Source organism: Cicer arietinum, chromosome 5 (assembly GCF_000331145.2).
Source record: "Cicer arietinum cultivar CDC Frontier isolate Library 1 chromosome 5, Cicar.CDCFrontier_v2.0, whole genome shotgun sequence".
Lineage (NCBI taxonomy): Eukaryota > Viridiplantae > Streptophyta > Magnoliopsida > Fabales > Fabaceae > Cicer > Cicer arietinum.
This window is the reverse complement of record NC_021164.2, coordinates 57,428,463-57,452,860: the sequence shown is the minus strand read 5'-3', so window position 1 is coordinate 57,452,860 and position 24,398 is coordinate 57,428,463. Positions and strand designations below refer to the sequence as shown.

The 24,398-nt window shown below is 30.9% G+C and overlaps 1 protein-coding gene across 1 annotated transcript; it reads right to left on the bottom strand.

Annotated features, from left to right (window-relative positions):
• Positions 1–1,405: 1,405 nt before the first annotated feature.
• Positions 1,406–4,721, bottom strand: LOC101495237 (protein NUCLEAR FUSION DEFECTIVE 4-like). The gene is made up of 2 exons (XM_004500280.4): positions 3,462–4,721; positions 1,406–2,054 (listed from the first exon to the last, which is right to left on the bottom strand). The coding sequence occupies exons 1-2, from the start codon at positions 4,589–4,591 to the stop codon at positions 1,634–1,636; spliced, it is 1,551 nt and encodes a 516-aa protein (XP_004500337.1). The 5' UTR covers positions 4,592–4,721; the 3' UTR covers positions 1,406–1,633.
• Between the last annotated feature and the right edge of the window lie 19,677 nt (positions 4,722–24,398).

Below are 24,398 nucleotides of genomic sequence, written 5' to 3'. Positions count from 1 at the left end.
TATATAAAAAAAGTTATGTTCTTTATGATAATTTTGTAGTTTAAAAAATCAATTTTATAAAATTGTATACAAACATATTAACAATCATTTAAAAATAATTAGTTTTATAATAATAAACAAACATAAATAAAAAAATCATTTTTAAAAGCAAATCTTTAAAAATATCATCTCTAAATTTCTTAATTAAAAATTATTTTAATTTAAACTCAAACAAACACCTCTATCATTTCATTTTTCACTCATTAATTTTTTACCCATTTTCATTCTTTCAATATTTTTTCCTTTTACTTTCTTTTCTATGACTTTCTTTTGTGATCCAACCAAAGCATAAAGATGGAAGGAGTAGTAACTATAATTTACACTTCAATTTTTTTTTATCTCCCGGCAGGAAACAAAAAAAATCCTAAAAAAACAATAGACTAAAGTTGATTTTTATAAAATAGAACTAGGTCATATTTGGTTAAAATAGCCTCCGTAAAGCCTATTTACCTATAGCCTCCCTATATAAATAAGTAATAGACTAAATTGTCACACACTATTGTTATTTGTCATATCATAGTCAATTAGGCTTTGAGCAAGGTTTAGATAGACAACCACTACCTAGGATCCAAATGATATTTTCTTCCCTAGATACTACTACCGCTTTTAATAATTATATACGCTCTTTAAAAATAAAATTTTTCTTAAACAAAATATTATATTTTCATTTTTATTTTAAAAAAATTATAAATTTTATTATAATTAACTCACACAATTGATATCTCGTTCAAAAAATTTGTTCAATCTAACATCGTCAGTTTAGTTATGATTTAAAAACAAGTGCTCTTTTATTTATTGCAAAAATTTATTAATTTTTTAAAATATCACTTATTAATACTATAACTTTATTTTAAAATATAAAAAAATTAAGTTTAATACATTTAAATAGAAATGTTATTGTAGAAATATTAGGACATAAAATAAACACATTAATTACTCTATCAACTTTTATTCTTAATAAAAGTAAACAAAAAGTATTTATAATAAAAGACAAATATAATATATTTAAATATTAAAATAAAATATTATATTATTTGAATTATATACGTACAATACTTATTAAGCAATATATACAATATAAAATTAATAATACATGAAAGATTGAAATAGTTGTACAAAAAAAAATTAATAATAATAATAATAATAATAATAATAATAATAATAATAATAATAATAAATAAGATTGAAAAATGGCAAATGATATTGCAAGTGCTGAAAAAGATACAAATGAATATGTGTTTATTCAAAAACATTAAATTTGTAGAAAAATACGCTATGATAAAAATAATGCTGAGAGTATTTTCGGATTTACTAGTTTTATATCGTAAATGAAATAACTAATTTAATTAATAGAAGGTTTGGCAAATATAGCCCAAATGAGAATTTTATTTTATTTTAGTATTGAATGATTTCTATATCAATATCATATTGATTATACAGAACCTACCTTTTATGGTATTCTAACCTACTCAATTATATAATAAATATTAAATTGCTGTAAAAAGTAGGTGAGATTGATTGGGGGACATGAATTACACAATATCCCCTGTGTATATTGAAAAGATATATACTAATATCTAAACAAAAATGTTACCTATTGTTTATGTGAGTAAAAGTTTCTAGTTCTAGTATGCAAAATTAAAGCCAATAAAGTTCCAAGGCAACAACATGAACCCCAAAGGATAAAAGTGTTTCTGTAACAGTCTATGCCAATACAATTCCCATGTTCATTTCCTTCCTTACGGTAAACAAGTGCAGCTGAGTAACCAAACAAAAATGACCCAATTGGGATATTGGCCACAAGCACATTATGGTTTACAGAGAAATTCTTTGTTCCAAATAATTCAGTTGTTGTGGAAACAGCAATGGAAGTGATTGCTCCAGTACTCACTCCAATCACAGCAGTGCTTATGTAAAGTGCCAGGTCATTTTTGTTAATAAGTAAGAAAAATGCACATGATGTTGGTGCCATCACTGCCACCATTGAGGCAGCTCTTGAAATTTTATGTTTTCCCCTGAAATTAAAGTAATTCCTAATTAGTACATCCTATCTTAAATATAAGAAGAAAAAACAAAAATAAAAACATATAAATTAATGAATTTATTTAGTGGTGTTATCCATCTAATTTTATTATAAGTGTTTTTTTTTACTATGAGTTGTGTATAGTTTTTTTTTTAAATGATAGTTATGTTATTTTTAATAATAAGTATTCTATTAATAAATATTTAGTGAAACAATTAAACGAATTAAAATACAACAAATAAAAATAATTAAAAAAAAAGTATTAATATTTTATTGATAGTATAACTAAATAAAAATGTGTGACCAATACATTTTACAAATGAATCACTTAAAATAAAATGAAAGCAACTTTTTGAATGTTTTTCTTAATATACCGTTATGGAAAATTAAAAGATATTAAATAACTCACTTATATTAAAAAAAAAAAACAAAACAGTTTAAATGAGCTTTAAATTAGCCTAGAAAAATCATTTAAGCAATAAAAAAAGAATAGAGACAAACAATCTTCAAAATATTCCCAAATTAGTAAAGAATGGATAGATTACTAGTAGCCGTGTCAATACAAGAGTAGCGGCTTTTAATTTTTTCCTGGTTTGTAGGTCATCATCATTGTAGATCAACCAACATATGTCCATTGCCATTATTTGCATTAAATGAAAACATAAATGCAATGGTTTCGGTTGGTGTTACACAACATTGTAAGAAACACCAAAACACATATGTATCAAATTTTTATACATTCTTCGTATCATCAACATATGATATTTATTATATATCTTCTCTTTATCTTTCATGATTTATATATTCATTCATATAAGTGTACACCAAATATCTTTCTTTAAGAAAATGTTCATCTTCACAATCTAGACAACAACATCAAAAAAAATTATATCTTCTACACTATACAATGTGATCATCAGATAACTTGTATCAGACAATTAAATGTGATTCTTTGAAATATCAAATATCTCGGCAATAAAAATATTTTTACCAATACAATTTATAACATGGTAAATTTTAATATGGATCATAATTCACCATAGGGCAGTTTTAAAATCTGGTTAAAACTTCAATAATCACATATGTCATCTCCTAGACATAAATGATGATAATCATCTTTACTTTTATGATTGAGATAATGACTTAAATAATATCAGTTCGATAAAAATAAATATATATCTTATATTAAATCAATTTAATTAAATCATTATCTTATTTATAAAAATAAAGTAATTATTTTTGAAAAGTATTTTCGATCGTCAGTAATAATTTTTTCAATTTTTTTAAGTATTGGTTTGTACCACTTATAAAAGGGATCGAAAGAACTCGATCACCTTGAAATATTGGTGTTCCTTAGATTCAGCTAGAAAATACATAAAAACGGTTCCACATTAATTACCTGTAAAAGTAGTTCACTAGAGATGGCATGAGACGGCCAAAGAATCCAAAAGAAGAAGATAAAGACACCAAAGATGAAGTGGCAGAGCAACCTCTGGATTCAGCTATTTGTCCCAGGTTGTTAAGAAACACTAAACCAATTGTTGCACCAAAAAAATAAACAAACAAATATAACCAAAAATTCATTCTCTTCAACATTAACTTCACTCCAATTTCTTCCATAACATCAATCTCTTCAACTTCACTACAATCTTCTCCTTCTTTCACCTCACTCACTCTACTCTCTTCATTATTATTCTCATCCATTGTAAAATGGTAAACTCTTAGTCTTTCTCTTTTCTTGTACCATGAATCAACTAGTTCCTTGATCTTAAAGGAAATTGGAAGCAATAGAGGCAAAAGAAGAGACACTAGAAGACCAATAAGAACACCAAGTGATGATATTTTGGATGTGAAAAATTGCAAGCTACTCATTACAGCATAAATTCCAGTTGCAATTGTAATAACAAACATCAAAGCAAATCCAACACTAGAATGCTTAGGATTTTTCACTTCAATTTCTCTTACTATAGGAGCTACTAATAAACTAATAACTATAGGTACTAGAGAGTTCATGAATAGAAAAGTCTTAGCCTTATTATGTGGAGAAACAACATCAACAATATTTATATAAATCTTTGCACTTAATCCTTGATAACTAGTTGATAATCCAACAGCAACTTGGCTATTAGATAAGAAGTTTCTTATGGCAACAACATAACAAACAGTGTTAATCCAACAAATGCTATTTCCAGCTAGAAAAGTTAGTAAGAACACATGCCAATAAGATAGAGAAGAAATTTGGTTGGTTAGGAAGAGATAATATTGGACACCGTAACCGATTAGTCCGAGAGTCGAACCGATGATAAGGACAAGCCAGAGAGGGAGGTGAATAGCAGCGAGGCCGGAAAGCCAACCGAAAAGTTTTCCGGCATCGGAGGCAAAAGCAAGGGTGTTGAGTTGAATTTGAGAAATGGAAAGAAGTTGTTTAAGTTGGGAAGAGTAAGCAGGGAAATCTGTGTTTGTTCCATTTATAGCTTGGAGCCATATAATGGCTACAAGGCTTAGCCATTTAAGAGATGTAGAATGCATGGTGAAGAAGGTTTTGAGAAACTAAAATTATTAATCTCTCAAGAGAATAATATATGGTGAGTATGTATTGTCTCTGTTTTTCAAAATATAAACAAAAATAAATCATGTGTTAAATGTAGAGATGGAGGAGAATGGGTTAGAGGACTAGTTTGTGCAATAAAAGTCAAAGAAATTAATATGGCGACACATAATTAAATTAATTGATCAACGTGGATGTACATGTACGTGTAGAATGTGGTTTTGAACTATGGTCACCATCTATGCCATACTTGAAAATATTAATGTGTGGGTGAGGAATGTACATAGCATCCATTCTATGTATGTTATAAAGAAAGCATTTATGGGTGTAGTTTTCAGATTTGAAAGTAAATTACGAAAACTAAACATATATATATCATTGAGTGACGGTCCAACAAACTTGAGGCCAAAAATGATAGATAGGTTAATGATCTTGCGTTTGATAATATATCACTTAAGAATATATCTAAGTAGGAGATTTTATTCACTTTGTAAGTAAGTGTTGGATTGAGCTAAGCTCAATCCACTACAACATTTTTTTACTTTAGATCATAATTTATCTTTGAAAATTTTGTAGGTATAAGTATAACTGTTTTCTCTTTGAGACAAAATTAAACATGTTTTCTCTTTGAGACAAAATTAAACATGTTGCTTGTTGCTTTTAGGCAACGCGTTTGTTGCCTAGACCATACATACAAAAATGTTGCCAAACCATTTGCCTAAAGTTTAGGCTACCATTTATTTTTGTTTTTAACAATAGTTTTTTATTATTATCTAAATTAATTTTTGTCGTAGTACTCCAAAATTTTTTTATAAATATTAAAGTTTATCTAAAATTCATGAATAGTCACGTACATTGAATTTTTTAGACTCAATTACTTCCACTTTTTAGAAATACACTATACATATATTCCACTTTCTAGAAATACACTATACATATATTTTGAAAGACATTGATTGTTAATAAACATACTCTCTTATATACAAATTTTCAAACAATCTCATTTATATACAAAAATTCATGAGTATGTACTAAATTGTTATATATAAATTTAGTAAAACTCATAAATTTTAAGATAATATATTATAATATATATTTTTAGTATATTACTATCATTATATTTTAGAAGATTAGCAATTTGTTGTTTCGTCAATATGATGTCATGCATACATAGATTGACATTACCACTATGACCATTTTTGAACCATACATATCATGGACCTACTTAGATTTTTTTATATTAGAGAGAATATACATTCAAATTTGTTTGGTAGAATACTCAATAATCAATTATTGAACTCGACTCATCTTTGTTGGGTATATTTAGCAATCATTTAAATTAATTTTATTTTCTTATATTTTTATTATTTCTATAAATAACTTAAGTTTAGGAGTAATTTTCCTTTTAGAATTTTCTTTTTTTCTATATTTTAATTATTTCTATAAATAATTTAAATTTAAGAGTTAATTTTTCTTTTAGAATTTTCTTAGTTTAAATTCTTCAAACTAAAGATACTTTATACATGTGTTTTGTTGACGATCATGATCGAGCTCGCAACATCTTATTACTTTATAACTTGACAACCTATATATATATCCCCACACTTATAGTACATTAGTAGTACGTTTAATTTGACATAACTAACATATTTTGAATTTTTGTAATTTTTCAAGGGAAATTCTATAGTACATTCATAAATTGAAATATTTTAGTATAATTTTTTCTATAAATCAATAAAATTAGCGATTATTTTTATGAATCAAAGAACTATTCGTTAACTTTTGTATTTAAAAAAAAATCAATTCGTACAAAAGAATATTATTTTGTTGTTTATTAATATTATACTAATTTTTAAAATTTTATTATAAAAATATTCAATATTCATTATTATGAATAATAAAAATTTTAAAAATAAATAAATTTTATCTTGTTGACACATTTGTTAAATAATATTTAATTATTATAATAATATATACACGATATAAAATAATTATGAAAAAACTCATTAATTATTAATTTAAAGGTCAAATATACTATAGAATTGAATTGTATGGTATAGAAATTTTCGTTCTTCATCGTCTTGTTGAATGGTTAAATGTGTACGTGGTTTACAATGACATCTAAAGTATACTGTGTGACAAACTAAGTATATGAAATAAAATAAAATAAAACTATGATCTATATCAACAACAAAAAAATATTATGACCGAACTTACTTGTAGAACCAACAACCATCTTATTGAAAGGGACAGCTCATATTTCATAATTATGACTAGTGAAAAACAAAATTATCGTACCTGAAACTCACACTTACTAGATATATAAAAAAAAAAAATTAATTTTGAATATGTACCTGAACATCTAAAAAATATTTGTGCCTATGAATGAAATTACGGGAGAAGAGGATAATGATAATATAAGTGTAGTGAGATTGAAGTCCGTTATACAAAAATTAAACGAAAACCGCATGACAGTGCCAACAAACGTAAAGAAAATGGCACGCTATGGGAGACTCACACGACACTAACATAGGGCAAATTCATGCATAGTACAATGTAGTTTCTCCATTTATCCATGTGTTTATTACCGCAAGTGTGGTTTTGTCGGTTAAGAAGTTTGGCCTAACGGCTTGAGAAAGTAAACTTCTAATGTGTGTAGGAATGCATTTTGGATATCCTTCCATCACAACTTGCATTCACATGTCACAACGGTAATTGAGTGCGGCGTTTACATTTTAGTCATTTACACTTTTTAAATGATACTTCATCCGATATGTTTATTTTTCAATTGCTACTCACTTTAGGGCTTTAAATAATAGTTTCAAAACACATATTGAAAGAAAAGCGAAATTATATCTCACAACAAAAATAATTGAAGAAAATTTGGTGTCCATTCCTTTATGTACCTTTTATCTAGGACATGTTTAGTCGAGTTTTACTATTTTGAGCTGCATATGCAACATCTTCACTTGCTAGAAAAAACTGTATATTCTTCGTAGTTAACGGTGCATTAAGATTAAAATATTCTATTTTGTCAAGAAAAAGTTAGAATATTCTATTAAATTTTTTTATGATAAAATATTACGTTATTATATGCGGTAATTAATTGTAGTTTTTTTTTATGAATGACTTTTTTTGACACAGTATTTTATTATAGTAAATGTTAATTGGTAAGGAATGAATTATTGAGTTATTTTTAAAAGTTATTATGATTCCTTTTTTATGGAAATTTGTTATAATTCATATAATTTAATAAAATTAATTTCATACACACACACACATATATATAATTTTGGTTGTGATAGATTTTAAATTCAAATCAACTAGAATATCAGTACAAAAATATGCTTAAAATAGTCCACTGAAACATAATTTTGAAATTAGATTTGTTATAAAAATTTAAATATTTTTTATGGATATGAATTTTTTATACTTTCCAAGAAAATACCATTCAACTGTATATATATTTTAAATTTTAAATTTTAAATATATTAGGAATTGCCTCTCACTTAAATGTCAACAATTAAACTTTATTAGTTATGTTATAAATTTACGATTTGTTTTTTACCGGTGTGAAGTTAATTGTTAACTCATTTGGAATATATCCCACTTTTATGGGAAAAATCTCAAATTAATAGTCTAGGATATTATTAGTTATGTATAATATTTGTTGCGATAGTTTAATTTAATTTTAGATAACAGTTCAATTTTTTATTTTTACTTTTTTATTTGTTCTTTTATTTAATTTTAAGTAACAATTATTTTTATATCTTAAAATGTCAATAATATTATCTTTTTTTTCTTTATAGAAAATTCATTAAAAATTTCAAACAAAACCCTAAAATTAATTATCATCGTCAACATAATGAAAATTTTATCAAATTCATAACTCAAATCTTAAAAAAAAACTCATATTTTTGTTTTTTATTTGATGAATTTGATGTTGTTGGAGATGGAAATACACTACGCAAAAAAACGCATTTTACAACGCTTTTTTTAAGCCATTTACAGCGTTTTTTCAAAAAATAAGCGTTGTAGTATCTAGCGCTGTAAAAAGATACAACAACGCTTTTTAAAATAAAAAACGCTATAAAATAGGTAGATATATTGCGTGCTTGTTATACTCGTTTTACAGCGCTATAAATGGTGCATTCGATATAGCATTATTATGCACCTATTACAGCGTTTTTTTGAGAAATCATTGTAAAAGGTGCAAACAATAGATGCATTATTATGCACCTATTACATCGCTTTTTAGAAAAAGCGTTGTAAATGGTGCATTCAATATAGCATTATTATGCACCTATTATAGCGTTTTTTTGAGAAATCGTTGTAAAAGGAGCAAACAATAGATGCATTATTATGCACCTATTACATCGCTTTTTAGAAAAAGCGTTGTAAATGGTGCATTCAATATAGCATTATTATGCACCTATTATAGCGTTTTTTTGAGAAATCGTTGTAAAAGGAGCAAACAATAGATGCATTATTATGCACCTATTACATCGCTTTTTAGAAAAAGCGTTGTAAATGGTGCATTCAATATAGCATTATTATGCACCTATTATAGCGTTTTTTTGAGAAATCGTTGTAAAAGGAGCAAACAATAGATGCATTATTATGCACCTATTACATCGCTTTTTAGAAAAAGCGTTGTAAATGGTGCATTCAATATAGCATTATTATGCACCTATTATAGCGCTTTTTTGAGAAAGCACTGTAAATTGTGCATTCAATAAATGCATTATTATGCACCTATTACAACGCTTTTTTGAAAAAGTGCATACTTACGTGTCAAACATAATCTTTATATCGGAGTGATTGTTGTAATTGTCGTGCAAATGATCTAAATAGTATATAACTTCAGAGGTCGCATTGATTGCAAATAGCATCCAATGTGCCCTACAACAACAAACATTTGGTTGACAATTTTATTTGCACAACTAATAAATTAAGATCTCATAAATTAAAAAAGATATAAATAAAGAATATATAACTACGCACTCTGAATTATATGGTGCAAGGAACAACTTATCATTCTCTTTATTTCCTAATACGATATCTGTAACACCTTTTTTTTAATTAATTAATTTAAAATCCTTAGTTTTGTTTATCCTTTTTGATTAATTTAGTGTGACGATAGTAAGATAATTATTTTTTGGATGTTTAATTATTTGATGAAGTATTTTTATAATAAATAATTCATTATTGGGATTTTTATTATTAACTAATTAAAACTCGTAGAAATATCTGTCTTAGAGTGAACAATGACCAAACCAATTTTGACTAAGTCAAAATTGAATCACCCACACTACTATTTTTATAACTATATTTCATAACATTTAGTTTATATTATGTCAATTCAAATATGTAACTAGCAAGAAAAAATACATAAATGCCAATTAATTCTTAACGGTTGGTAATTGAATGACATTATTCCAATTTAATTCCTTATTCATGTGTGCAATTAAACTCAATGAAGAGATTTTTCATTCTCTCTGATCAGCTCTATGCCTCCTTTATTAGTCACATACACCTCTCCTTCGTATGACACGATTGAACTTGCAGTAGAGAAAAACAAGTCATAATCACTCACACGCTATTACCAACATTACATTTATCTCAAATATTTTCTAAGCCACTCAAACAACCATCCTTACATTCCCTCGCATTCTGATCGAAGCTATAAACTTTTATTCATCTTGGTGAGATTCTCGAGGGCTTTATAGTGTCACCTGTAAGGAAAGCACTTGAGGTAAGGGCTTTTTCCCCATGCAAAGTTAGGCTAGATATTAAATTAGCGATTCGTGATATTGATATGATATCTGGATGTCTTTTTAAAGAAAAAGGGTGATTTTATTTTCGTCGTAAAGAAATTAACTATAATGCTTTGATTGTTTCTTTTGAGTAATATCTCTATCTTGATGAAATTAATTATAGAGTTATATTTTTATTATCATACCTTGATCAATATGTTTGTAGTGAAAATGTTGAATGTCATACATGTTTTAGAGTACTTAATTATAAAGTTATAATTTTTATAATGATATAATTATTAACATGTTTATTATGATGTATTTGATTTTAATTCTTGACTTTTGAGTATTTTAAATTTAAAACTTGACTTTTATGAACAATATATGTGTTTTGATGAAATTGATGAGAATTTTATATGTTTTTTTAGCAATATGAGAAAATTGATTATTGAATGCATTAATGAATAGTCCATTTTTAGAATGCGGAAAACTTTATAGTAAAAGGAATGAAATTTATGTTGTTATTGTATTCTTGGTGATATGAGTTTTAATTTTTATCAATAACACATAGTGATTTTGAGATATTTGTTCACATTTGATGTGTTGAAGTTATTGAGTTCTAACTATGAACATCCATGATAACATAAATTTGATGTTTTATGTAATTTAAAAAAATTAATCTGAAATAATTTGTCTTTGTGGTTGCCTAAGTGGCTGGTGAGTTGTGTTTGAATAGTTTTCTTTGTGGTTGCCTAAGTGGCTTGTTATTTGTGTTATGATTTTTTTCTTTGTAGTTGTGTAAGTGGCTAGTGATTTGTACATTTCGAACATCATTATCATTGTCATGACATACCATATGCATCTTTGTGGCCGCCTTAGTGACTGGTTTAATTTCCCCATTGGTATGGGTGACTTCTGTGTGGACGCCTTAGTGGCTGGCTATATCCGGGTCATATATGTTTAGGACATGCCTGATTTGCATACATTTCATTGTCATTGTTATTTTTATATAATTATTTGTTCTATGTTGAGTTACTACTTGAGTTATTTAGATACATTTTATAACTTTTGATACACCTTGCAAATTATACAAATCAATTTCTCTAAATCTTTTATTACAAAAAGATTTTATATTTATATTTTATGGTTGTTAACTTATTATTTGGTTTAATTTTTCCGTGGGATGAACTGACCCCTTACACCAACATTTAGGTACTAACGATCTCGAATAGTTGCATGAATGACGTTTGCTTGGCGCCCACGTGTGGGAAAAATGGGTACTTTAATAAAATAATAATAATGCTTGTAGTGATAAGACCAATGTGATACAATTTTTAAGTTTATTTACTTTTCATCGTCGATTTTAAATAGAAATGCGGAGGCGGGGTCCTTCCGCTAGGAAAAACTTGAATTATTCTATTTTTAAGTGAACATTTTCTACAATTAGTAAATTGTCTTTGCAAAAATAATAATATCCGATAAATTGAATTGTATTATTTCTTAAAATGAAATCAAACTATTTACTAGAGAAATTTTATTGATTATATGATGAACTACTTTTAAAAAAAAAATAATGTCATTTTTGAAAGAAAATAAGTATTTTTAAGTAATGTCTTGGATCAAAATCTGAGGCGTTACATTGTGGTATCAAAACACTAATTCTCGGACTTTGGTGGGATGAGACGCTTCGTGTATGTCACATGTTTTTTCTTCTGATATGTTACTCATGTTGATTGTATAATTTTCTAATTATTTGAGTTTTACTAATTATTTAAATGTCTATTATGTGTTATTAATTGCGTAACCTTCTTGAATTTAAATTTTTAAGAATTACTTAAATTCCTATTAAGTGCCATTAAATATGTTAATTGTTTGGTTTTCTAATTATTAAATTTTACTTAAATTTCTATTATGTGTCATCAATTGTATAACCTCCATGATTTTTGTCATTAAATATATGTTTTAAATATTTGGTTTAATAGTGTTATTTAATTTTTTCAAACCTGAAATCTCTATAACTACTTGCATGCTTTTATTGGCAATGTCTTTTATATTTTATTTAAGTTGTTACATTTTGTAATCTTTATGATTTTCTTACTTGTTCATCGTATGATTGTTTTATTTTATTAATTTTAAACCATTTACTTCTTTTTATACTAAGAGTTTGATTTTCTAACTATTTTATGTCATTAATGACTTAAATTTCAATTATGTGAATTTAATTGTCTAATTTCTTTGAATAATTATGATGAACAATATGTTTTAAATTCTTGATCCTAGGATTAAAAATAATTTTAATCATGCAATAAACATGTCTGGTTGTATGATATTGTGAATTATGAGTTTATTACCACGATTTAAAATTATTTCAATCTAAATCACAAAGTAATTGTTGAGTTTTCATCATGTGATCTTTATATGTAATTAAAGACAATCTTCTAAACCCTATATTATGTATAATTGTATGATCCCCAAAATAGAAGGGAATGATAATAGATAAAAAGTTGTATTGGAGGGATTCTGGCTAAGGAAAGACTTGGTTATTAAGTGGTCCATTGACCCACCTCTCTTTCCTGAGAACCCCTCTAAAGAATGACTTGTTGTATAACCCGAACCTACTATATAGTGTTCAATAAAAGACTTATGTACTACCCAAAAGTTAAAATTACGTTATAATATTTTACTAATTAGATAATTTTAGGAAGCGTTATGACTCGTCGCACAAACCAATCGGTTCCCCAAGGAAGAAACGACATGATTGAAGCAATCCAAGCAATGAATGCAATGGCCGCAGCAATGGCCCAACAAGCTGCGGTCTAGGCTCAACGAGATGCACAAAGAGATTAGAGGGATGAAGCAGCCAGTGCAGCAAGAACATTGAATGAATTTCGTCGACAAGATTCGCCTAAATTTAAAGGGGAACATGACCCCGACAAGGCTGATCTTTGGCTGCAAGAAATCGAGAAGATCTTCGAGATCCTACATTGTCCTGATAATGCGAAAGTAGAGTATGCGACCTATTTGATGATTGGTGAAGCTGAATATTGGTGGCGAGGTGCGAAGAAAATGATGGAGACAAATCATGAAGAGCTGACCTGGGAGGCTTTCAAGAATAAGTTCCTAGAAAAATACTTCCCGAAAAGTGCTAGGGCTGAGAAGGAGGCCCAATCTCACGATAGCGGAATATGCGGCAAAGTTCGAGTCCCAAGCAAAGCACTTCCGCTATTTCCTAAATCAGATAGATGAAGAATACATGTGCGAGAGGTTTGAAAGCGGGCTTAGGTATGAGATTAAGGAGTTAATGGGGCCCTTGGAGATACGTCAATATCAAGTGCTAGTGGAGAAATGCAAGAAAGTGGAGCAGACGAAACAGAGCCGCCTGAATAGGGGTGCTGTAGGTGGACCCATCAGACCTCAGGTAGAGATTTAAATCCATCCATATCATGAGAGTCATAAGTTTGGCCTCTAAATGTTAATATTTGAAACAGGGGCATAACGACCAACAGAATAGGGGCAGGCAACATCAACAACACAAGCCATATGCCCGACCACTGGGGAATGCTAGAGATCAACCTCGACCTCAAAAAGGGGAAGGTCAAGGGCCAAAAACTCCAAGTCAGAACCAGGCTTACCCTGTTAAGTATTTTCGCTGCAACAGAAAAGGACACAAGATATCTGAGTGTCCAATCAGACCAAGGGTTTGTTACATTTGTCAGAAACCAGACCATTTTGCAAATGAATGCCCTGAACGAAAGGACGATAGAGTTGTCAACCGCAATAATATCAACGAGAATGGTGTACGCCCTACTGCCAAAGGGCGTGTCTACCATATCAATGGAGAGGAAACTCCATCTTCCTCTGAACTTATCAAAGGTGAGTGTTTAATTGCTGGAAAATCACTTAATGTAATTTATGATTCGGGGGCAACGCACTCATTCATTTCATTGGATTGGGTGGATTCGCTCCAAATTATTGTTACTACTTTGCCGTTTGATTTGGTGGTTACCCTACCTTCTACCGAATCGGTGAAATGTAATACGTCTTGCTTGCAATGTCCGTTGATTGTGTTCGATATGAGATTCAACGTTGATTTGATTTGTATTCCCCTCAAGCATGTGGGAGTGATCCCTAGAATGGATTGGTTGTCAAACCATTATGTTCTATTGGATTGTGCTCGTAAGTATGTGATATTCCCATACCCAGGTGTTTCTCGATTTCTCGATACCAATAAATTGAACTTCTCTTTGAAAAGGGGAGTTTAGAAGTGTGTTTCCCTCAACCCAGTCAGTACGAAGCTAGAGGTGGAGGTAGACAGGATACTTGCGGTCGAAGATTTTCCAGAGGTATTTCCGCTGGATGTACCAGGATTACCCCCAGTTCGTAATATTGAATTCTCAATTGATGTGATTCCGGGTACAAGACCTATATCTATTGCCCCATATAGAATGTCTCCATCGGAATTGTCAGAGTTGAAAAATCAGTTGGAGGACCTTTTATCTAAACAGTTCATACGACAGAGTGTCTCACCTTGGGGAGTACCGGTGCTCCTAGTGAAGAAGAAGAATGGAAAGTCTAGACTTTGTGTCGATTACCGTCAGCTTAACAAAGTCACCATAAAAAAAAAGTATCCCTTGCCACGCATTGATGACTTGATGGACCAACTCAAAGGAGCAATGATATTTTCAAAGATTGATTTGAAGTCGGGGTATCATCAAATTCGGGTGAAGGAAGAAGACATTCCTAAAACTGCATTTAGAACTCGCTATGGACACTTTGAGTATTTGGTGATGTCTTTTGGTGTCACCAATGCACCAACTATTTTCATGGACTACATGAATCGTATATTTCACCCCTTCTTAGACAAATTTGTAGTGGTCTTCATTAATGACATATTGATTTATTCTAAGAGCCGGGAGGAACATGAAGTTCACCTACGTCAAGTTTTGCAAGTCTTGAAGGGCAATAGATTGTATGCTAATATGGGGAAATGTGAATTCTAGTTAGATGAGGTGAAATTCTTGGGACATGTCATTTCAAGGGAAGGTATCGCTATCGACGCAACTAAAGTAGAGACTGTGGTGGCATGGAAACAACCACAGACCATCACAGAGATTAGAAGTTTCCTGGGTTTGGCTGGATATTATAGAAGATTCATTGAGGGTTTTGCCAAGATTGCAGCGCCGTTGACACAATTCATAAGGAAGAATCATATTTATGCATGGACGGAGGAATGTGAGATGAGTTTTCAGATGATGAAAGAGAAGCTAACTACATCACCGATGTTGGTGTTGCCACAACCAGAAGAACCATATGAAGTTTATTGGGATGCTTCTTTACAAGGGTTGGGTTGTGTACTTATGTAGAACAAACAAGTGGTAGCATATGCTTCAAGACATTTGAAGGTACATGAGAAACATTATCCCACGCATGACATGGAGTTGGTTGCAATAGTTTTTGCACTAAAGATTTGGAGGCACTATCTGTATGGGTGCAATTTTGATGTATATAGTGACCATAAAAGTTTGAAATACTTGTTCGACCAGAGGAGCTTAATATCCGACAGCGGAGATGGATGGAGTTCATCAAGGATTATGAGTTCACGTTGCACTATCACCCAGGAAAAGCCAATGTGGTAGCTGATGCCTTGAGTAGAAAGCGAGTCCATTTGTCATCCATAACATTGAAACGATTAGAGTTGTTAGAGAATTTTCGCGACTTGGATCTTAATATGGATTCTTTGTCGGGAAAAGTACAAGGTGGAATCATCGTTGTAGATAATAAATTAATGAATGAGATAAAAGCCCTTTAAGTGACCGATGAGGCTATTCAGGGGAGACGAAAATTGGTTGAGACTGGCAAGGCTCCTGAATTTGAAATGGGTCCAAATAACATTTTGTGGTGTAATAAACGTATTTGTGTGCCGGATAATGGAGAGTTGAGAAAAACCATTTTGGATGAGGCCCACAAGAGCAAACTGAGTATTCACCCTGGTACTACGAAGATGTATAAAGACTTGAAGCAAAGATTTTGGTGGCCGGGAATGAAGAAACAAGTGGCGGAATATGTGGCATCTTGCCTGACTTGCCAAAAGGCTAAGGTTGAACACCAAAAACCCGTTGGATTGTTGCATTCATTAGATGTACCAGTGTGGAAATGAGATAGCATATATATGGACTTTGTGGTGGCCTTACCTAAGACTCAGAAGAAATTTGACTTCATTTGGGTGATTCGTTGTGCTCTTTAGACTTTGTGGTGGCCTTACCCGAGATGTGCTCTTTTTCAAGTAGTTCTTCATACTCATCTCCGAATATAGCTTTATCCATGCTTATGATGCATGAATCATTGTTGTTGCCCTAATTCGTTTTTACTTTTATGTCAAGACACGACCCATATCGAGCAAGACATGGCTAACTTATTTTAGGAGCAGGAGCAGCAACTGATTTTTCCCGATCTAGTTTTTGAGCTGCAACTTTGGCAGCTTTATTTCCCCGATCCAGTTTTTGAGCTGCAACTTTGCCGGCTTTATTTTTAACACGAACATCCAGTTATGGTGCGACAGCTGGTTTATTCTGGCAGCTGGTTTGTTGTGCGGGTGGTTTATTGGATTGAATTTGAAAAAATGGGGTTAATTAGTTTTTTAGTTTATTGAATCTTAAAAAATGACAAACTTTACAGAATAAATGTGACAAACCTTTTTCGACGATGTGACTGACTCGTTTTTGGGAATATTCTTATCATTCCCTTTAGACTTTGCCTGAATCTAAATAAATGTGAAATTAAAGTTAACAGCGGAAAAAAAATCAGCAATTAAATATAATCAATCATAATCATATATCGTGCAATTAAATATACATATCAATTCAACATATATTTCAATTAATTAAACATATCTTATCAAGGGCAACAAGATGTGTGGACCATGCCACGTAACTACCAATTGCTTTGCCCAAATAATTCATACATGCATCGTCGTCCGGTATAGGCAACGGTGCATTTGGTTCCAAAGCAATAACTGGTGATACTTGGACATGGCTCGCATGGATCGGTGTGTTGTGCAATACTTCTCCCAAAGTATTGTACAATGTTCTTTTTCCGACCTTGCGACGAGTAGGGGAGGATAAGTACAACACGCAAGGAGTGACACCCTAAATCAATGGTTAATACATAAGTATGTGAAACAATTAGGTTGAATGAATTTCTTATTTTATTAAGTAATTAATTACCTCGGGAAGACTTCTGAGACCAATGTTGCAACTCGCGTTTTGACTCTCCATTTGTATTTCATGTTGGAGCTGATTCGGAAGTTTCTTGTCTTTATTTGTCTTCACCAAGAGTGCCACTTGCTCTGATAGGAATTTGAGCTTATGTAATACCTCCTCATTAGATGGATTTTGGCGCTTCTCTTGTGAAAAATAGCTTTTAGGAGTTACGCCAAATCATTTCCCCCTCAGCGACTGAAATATTCAAGAACATTAGACACTTTACCGAGAATGTCCCTGCAACTAGCTTTGTTGTCCGCTTGATTTTCCGAACTTTGTTCGAGATTCTCCCAAAATACATGTAGGATTAAAAAGATAAGTTCAATATCATTTTTAAAATATAATATTAAAAAATATTAAAGTGACAATATACTTACACAAAGTTCTATTACTTTTTGAACATTTTCGTTATCAACCACTCCATCTTTATTTATACGAGCTTCCTTCCACAAGATATGACGACCCAACGGTTGATCGGATTGGGTGTCTTGTAGCTCTTCGTTAAGATCATAAATAAAATATTAGTTAGCAACTATAGTTTATAATGTACCACATTATATAAAAGTGATGTTTAATTACTTACAAGTTTTTGCTCTAGATATGCATATCCCATACGAGATTTTTTGTGTGGGTCCGTCGGATTTTTTGCCCTCTCGTGATTTGCCTTACTTATATTCTATATCAAAAAAAATAACAATCGTGTAAAAATTTAAAATACGCTATGAATATGAATAATAAAACATAAATGCTAATAAATTAATCATTTACCACAAACGCGGGGTCTGAGTGTTTTGCTACAAATGCGCTCAATTCTTCATTTGATATATAATGTTTATATATTTTTGGAGCTTCAACATTCATATTTCCTTCACAATCTTTTAGATAGCAATTTGAGAGGTGAGATCTAAAGCTCCAGTGTATTTTCCCGGCAACTCTCAACACGTAAGTCTTTCTCACCTCATCAACAACAAAAGCAGTCTGCAAACGAAATAAAGATATAGTTTAAGTAAAGTATTTCAATGGAAAAAATTATAAGTAACAAAAATGTGGATCAAAAAAGTTACTTGTATATCAGCCCACAGTATATATTTCGCATCCTTCAACCCCTTATCTCTCCAATCGTCAATTGTGATTGGGATATTCTGACGAACAACAACTCTAATATAACTTACAAACATAGAACTATTGGGGTCAATTGGTTGACCACTCTCATTCCATCCAACCTAATAAACTCATATAGTAAGTACATGTTTTCAAAAAAAAAATAAAAAATAAACAGCAAACAGAGTATAGTATACCTCAAATTTTATGTCACTACTCCTTACTTTTATGACATTTTGCATGATGGTTGCACCATGTTTGACTTCATTTTCATAAGTCTTAGGGTTGACAACTTCCTCATTTTGACGATCTAAATATTTGTTGGTATCCATTTATCTACAACAAGTTCAACATGCAGTTCAGTATAACATCAACAAGTTCAACATGCAGTAGTCTAAGTACGTAGCAGTATAAGTTCAACATGCATTTTAGTGACAACAAAAAATTAATAAATACAATACCTGAAAAATAGAAGAACAGTAGGGTTCCGACGCAGAAATACGAACAAAGAAGAAAAATGCAGAAATACGAACGGTTGGTAGGAGAGTAGGGTTCGCAGAAACGAGCATATGAAATTTACGTAATGGAGAGTAGGGTTCGCATAAACAGAGATGGTTCGCAATGAGAATGAGAATGAAGAGGAAACAAGCGTATGAAGTTTACGTAATAAGGGTTAGTAACAATGAAATAATATTCGTAGGATTCACAATGAGAATGAGAATGAAGATGAGGAGGAAACAAGCGTATATGAAGTTTACGTAATGAAGAGGAAACTGAAGCGGTTTACTGTTATATATAAAACCCTACTACAGCACTTTTTTGAAAAAGTGTTGTAAAAGACCTCCTTATTTTATTTTTTAAAAAGCCTTTTAGAGCGCTTTTCCACAAAGCGCTTTAAAAGGCTTCTTGTGTTTATTATGTGCAAGCAACCTTTTACAGCGCTTTTCCACAGAACGTTTTAAAAGACTTCTTTGTTTTATTAAGCGCTATGTGACCCTTTTACATGTTATATATAAAACTCTACTATATCATTTTTTTGAAAAAGCGCTGTAAAAGACCTCCTTATTTTATTTTTTAAAAAGCTTTTTACAGTGTTTTTCCATAAAGCGCTTTAAAAGGCATCTTTGTTTTATTATGTGCAAGCGCTATGTGACCCTTTTACAGCGCTTTTCCACGAAGCGCTTTAAAAGACTTGTTTGTTTTATTATGTGCAAGCGGTATGTGACCTCCTTATTTTTTTTAAAGGTTTTTATAGCGCTTATTGACAAAAGCGCTATAAAATTACAAAGTTTATGTTCTGATCAGTTTTTGTTAAAGGCGCTTCTTTGTTTTATTATGTGCAAGTGCTATGTGACCCTATATGACCCTACAACGTTTTTTCTACAGCGTTTGTCAAAAGAGCGATGCTGTATCCTCCGTTAATTTTAAAAAATTCTACAACAACGCTTGTATTTAATAAGCGCTTTCAAAGACGTGTTATAAAATGTCATTTTTGCCGTAGTGATATGAATTTATTTAAATATTTGAGTTATGAATTTGAAATAATATATGAATTTTCTTAAAATTAGTAATGAATTTAATGGATTTTTTTGAAGATTTTTGATGAATTTTATATATAAAAAAATTAACATTATTAACATTTTAAAATATAAACAATTAAATTATTAAATATAACTAAAAAAAAGATAAAAAGAAAGAATTAAATTAAAGAACTACACGATTTATTGGCAGTTAATAATGGACAAAAGTGATAACACTTACGGATTTAACTAAAGATTTTATGGTTACTAATAGTTAAATTTTAGCGGTAATAACTTGGCATGTAGCGGCAATTAGCACAATGGTTACTAATTTTAGGGCAGCGTAATCGCGCAATCTTTACTTTCCACTTCTACTTAACAGTTTCATTGAGCAGCGTTCCTCTCTACTACATCTTCTGCTTCAACTATTATATCCATTTGCAAAAAATATAAAATTTTAAAGTAAATTATCTATCACTTTGTTGTGTAATTGTGTCGGTTCCAATGTTCTCTACTATATATTTCTATTTAGATTTTTACCATTAGACCCAAAATGGTTAGTAGCTGAAAATGTATTCTATCAGAAAAAATCAAGTGTGCAAATATTATTTTTACTAAAAAAGTGAAAATATTATGTCATTTTTGGATTTTGTTGTTTGTCTATAAAACCCTATAAAAAAACACACTTTTCTTTTTTCACTCATTTTTTCGAAACTCTGAAATATTCGATCCTCCCACCCTACCAAAAATTCGAATCTTTCAAACATTCGAAGTGAAAAAGTAAGGCAATTTTCGAAACTTTCGTTGAATATGAAAGTTTCGAAACATATTTTTTCCAGAAAATATCAAACTTTCGAAACTTTTGTTAAACTTGAAAGTTTCGAGCAATACGAAAATTTCGAAATGTAAAATCTTCGAACATTCTAAAAGTTACGAAAAAACAAGTTTCGAAACTTTGAGATGCATGCAAAGTTTCAAAACTTTTCGAAAGTTTCATATCCAGTGAAAGTTTCGAAGCTTTTCGAAAGTTTCATATTCATTGATACTTTCGAAATGATTTTTTGGGTTTTTTTAAATATTTTTCCATTTGTTTTTAATATTGATATATTGCAGTGCCTAAAATGAGAGGTGCGTTTGGCCAAATTATTCGCAACTTGATAGGTGACAGAGGTGATGGTGTAGAGAGAATTCCACCAATAGCATCAAACAGACGACTCAACGAAGCAAATCGTCCAATTAGGCAGCGTCGTCGAAGACAAGAGGAGGTCCATGATGATGATGTTGAGTCTACTGAGCATGCACATATGGAGGAGGATGTCCCTCAGCCTCCACAGATGGAGCAGGCCGCTGATGATATTCATGATACTTCTGCACATGCTGATGATGCTGATGAGTCTGATGATGCTGCTGATATTGATGATCAGGATCAGCAGATCGGATTTCCCAGAGGACCAACGGTGACACGTGTGTTGACACAATATGAGCATCACGTGGCTCGGAGGCTATGGGAAGGAGAGGTATATGTTAATTTATTTCTATATTTAATTATTTGTTTATTTATGTTTAAATTTATTTAATTAATTGTATATTTATATAAATGTTTAATTATATTTATGTTTAAGTTTATCTAATTAATTTTATATTTATATATATGTTTAATTATATTTATGTTTAAGTTTATTTAATTAATTGTATATTAATATAAATGTTTAATTATATTTATGTTTAAGTTTGTTTAATTAATTGTATATTTATATATATGTTTAATTATATTTATGTTTAAGTTTATTTAATTAATTGTATATTAATATAAATGTTTAATTATATTTATGTTTAAGTTTGTTTAATTAATTGTATATTTATATATATGTTTAATTATATTTATGTTTAAGTTTATTTAATTAATCAATTGTTCTGTAATTACTCGCAGGATCGTGGATCATTAAAAGTTATTACTCACGGATTGAAACTGAAGAAGTTTGTCGAGGTTCCTATGCCAGCTCCTGTAGAGCATTGGATTCAGAAATCTAGGCTGATGCATCTATCTTCAGGCTACCTCACTATGGTTGATGCTGGTCTGATATCTGCATTTGTTGAAAGATGGCACAGAGAGACCAGCTCATTTCATCTGCCATTTGGAGAGATGACTATCACTTTAGACGACGTCGCGACTCTCCTTCACATCTCACCACATGATAAATTTTTTGATGCACATTTGAATATGAATACTAATAATGCTGCAAGAGTTGCACATGAGTACTTAGGTACAACATGGGAGGAATCATGTGCTGAGATTAGTTATAACAAATGTGTCCAATATAGATTGCAATGGTTGCGTGATTTATATAGCCGTCTCATTCAAACTAACCAGTTTGAGTGTGCGGCTAGAACGTATCTGTTGCATTTAGTTGGCTGCACTATTTTCGCCGATAAAACACATACGTGTGTTGAGGCGAAATACATTACTCTTTTTATTAATTTACATCGTTGTCGGGACTACTCGTGGGCTTCTGCCACATTGGTTTTCCTTTATGACAATCTGGGAGATGGAGCTGTACACGACACTCGACAGGTGGGAGGTTACATGACCCTACTACAGGTATATCATTTATATTAAGTTGTGTCATTTATTTATTTAATTATTAATTTAATTATTACGTTGTGTTATTTTATTATGTTTATTATGTTGCAGTGTTGGATTTACGAGCACTTCCCTAGGATCTGTAAGCGGGGTGATAGAGGAGCGATTTCTGCACATCTTCCAAGAGCATGTAGGTGGACTGCAAAACATGTTGTTGAAGGTGGATTGATGGCATATCGTCGGAGACTTGATGCGTTGTTGCTCGAGGATGTAGTGTTTACACCATATGATAATGATCGAGCTAATCATCTGTTTGTATCGATTTCGATGTTTTCTGGATATCTTCGATGTGGTGGAGTCTCAGTCCCATATTTTCCGGAGCGATGTCTTCGATAGTTTGGTCGTATTCAGTGCATTCCGCGTGACGTTACTCCGATGCCGAATAGTATAGATTGGGTCTGGCAGAGTATTGGGAGATCAGCTGTAGAGACCTTTCGGAGACTACATCCTGTTGCGACTTTTCCTGGAGAGGTCACTACAGAATACTATGCATGGTACATTAGTTTCACATCCTCTGATTCTCCCTCCATCCACTGTTGCACCTTCGAGTCCACATACTATTGTTGTTGAACATGTTGGTCCATCATCTTCTGCACATGATGGTAGACACCGTAGAGCAGCTGAGCTTGCACATAAGGCCTTAGATATGGTAACACCATTTAGTGAGATTCATGACATATTAAGTGAATTATGCCGCTTGTATGACGATTAGTTATTGTGTTATTGTGTTATGTATGCCCGAATATTTAATCGATAATTTTATATTGAGATATTTTGAGATTATCGAATGTGTTTTGATATTTTGAAACGTAAATGTTAACGTAAATGATAAAACGTAATGAAATACAAGATGATTTGCTAAATGATGGATCAATGTGTTCCCAATGCTTCATATGTGCTGCACAAGCTATTTCCCAAGTCTTTGCACATTCACTACAATAGTCTTTCCATTTTTGTGAGGTAGGTGGCAAAGGACAATTAGACTTCAATTTAATCTGAACAATAAAATATTAAACATTAATTTAATAAACAATGCTAATATCATAAAAAATTAATTTAATAAACACTAATAAATTTTACCTGTACCCAATGATTTTCAATTGACAAATCCAATTGCTAGTAAACATTCTTTTGACGGTGCTTTGTTTAGCGGAAAGAATGTCATATTCAGATTACGAGACAACAACACCAATATGACATTATATAGTGTTGCTATCACGTAACCCATGTCTGGTAAACACATCCACTTATCTTGTCCTTGAGCACCCAATCATGATATTTTCAATAAGTTTCGCAGTGATTCAACACTGTCATCAAACACATTGGCATAAAGGTCTTGATGTAGACGAATCTCTTTATCCAAGTGTGTTCGAACTAAAGGCCAAGATTCTTCAGTCCAACCTAACAATGCTGCAATTGCGCGAAATCCACAATTTCCATCAGCCACCACATCTATTATCTCCTCAATATACGGATGTATAAGAGTAGGAAAATGTGTGTAAAATGGTTGT

Excerpts from the sequence above, each read along its gene's own strand:
- LOC101495237 (XM_004500280.4), bottom strand. The coding sequence starts at position 4,591 with ATGCATTCTACATCTCTTAAATGGCTAAGCCTTGTAGCCATTATATGG. Across the intron at positions 2,055-3,461 it reads CTAGTGAACTACTTTTACAG|GGGAAAACATAAAATTTCAA; the intron begins GTAATTAATGTG and ends CTTTAATTTCAG.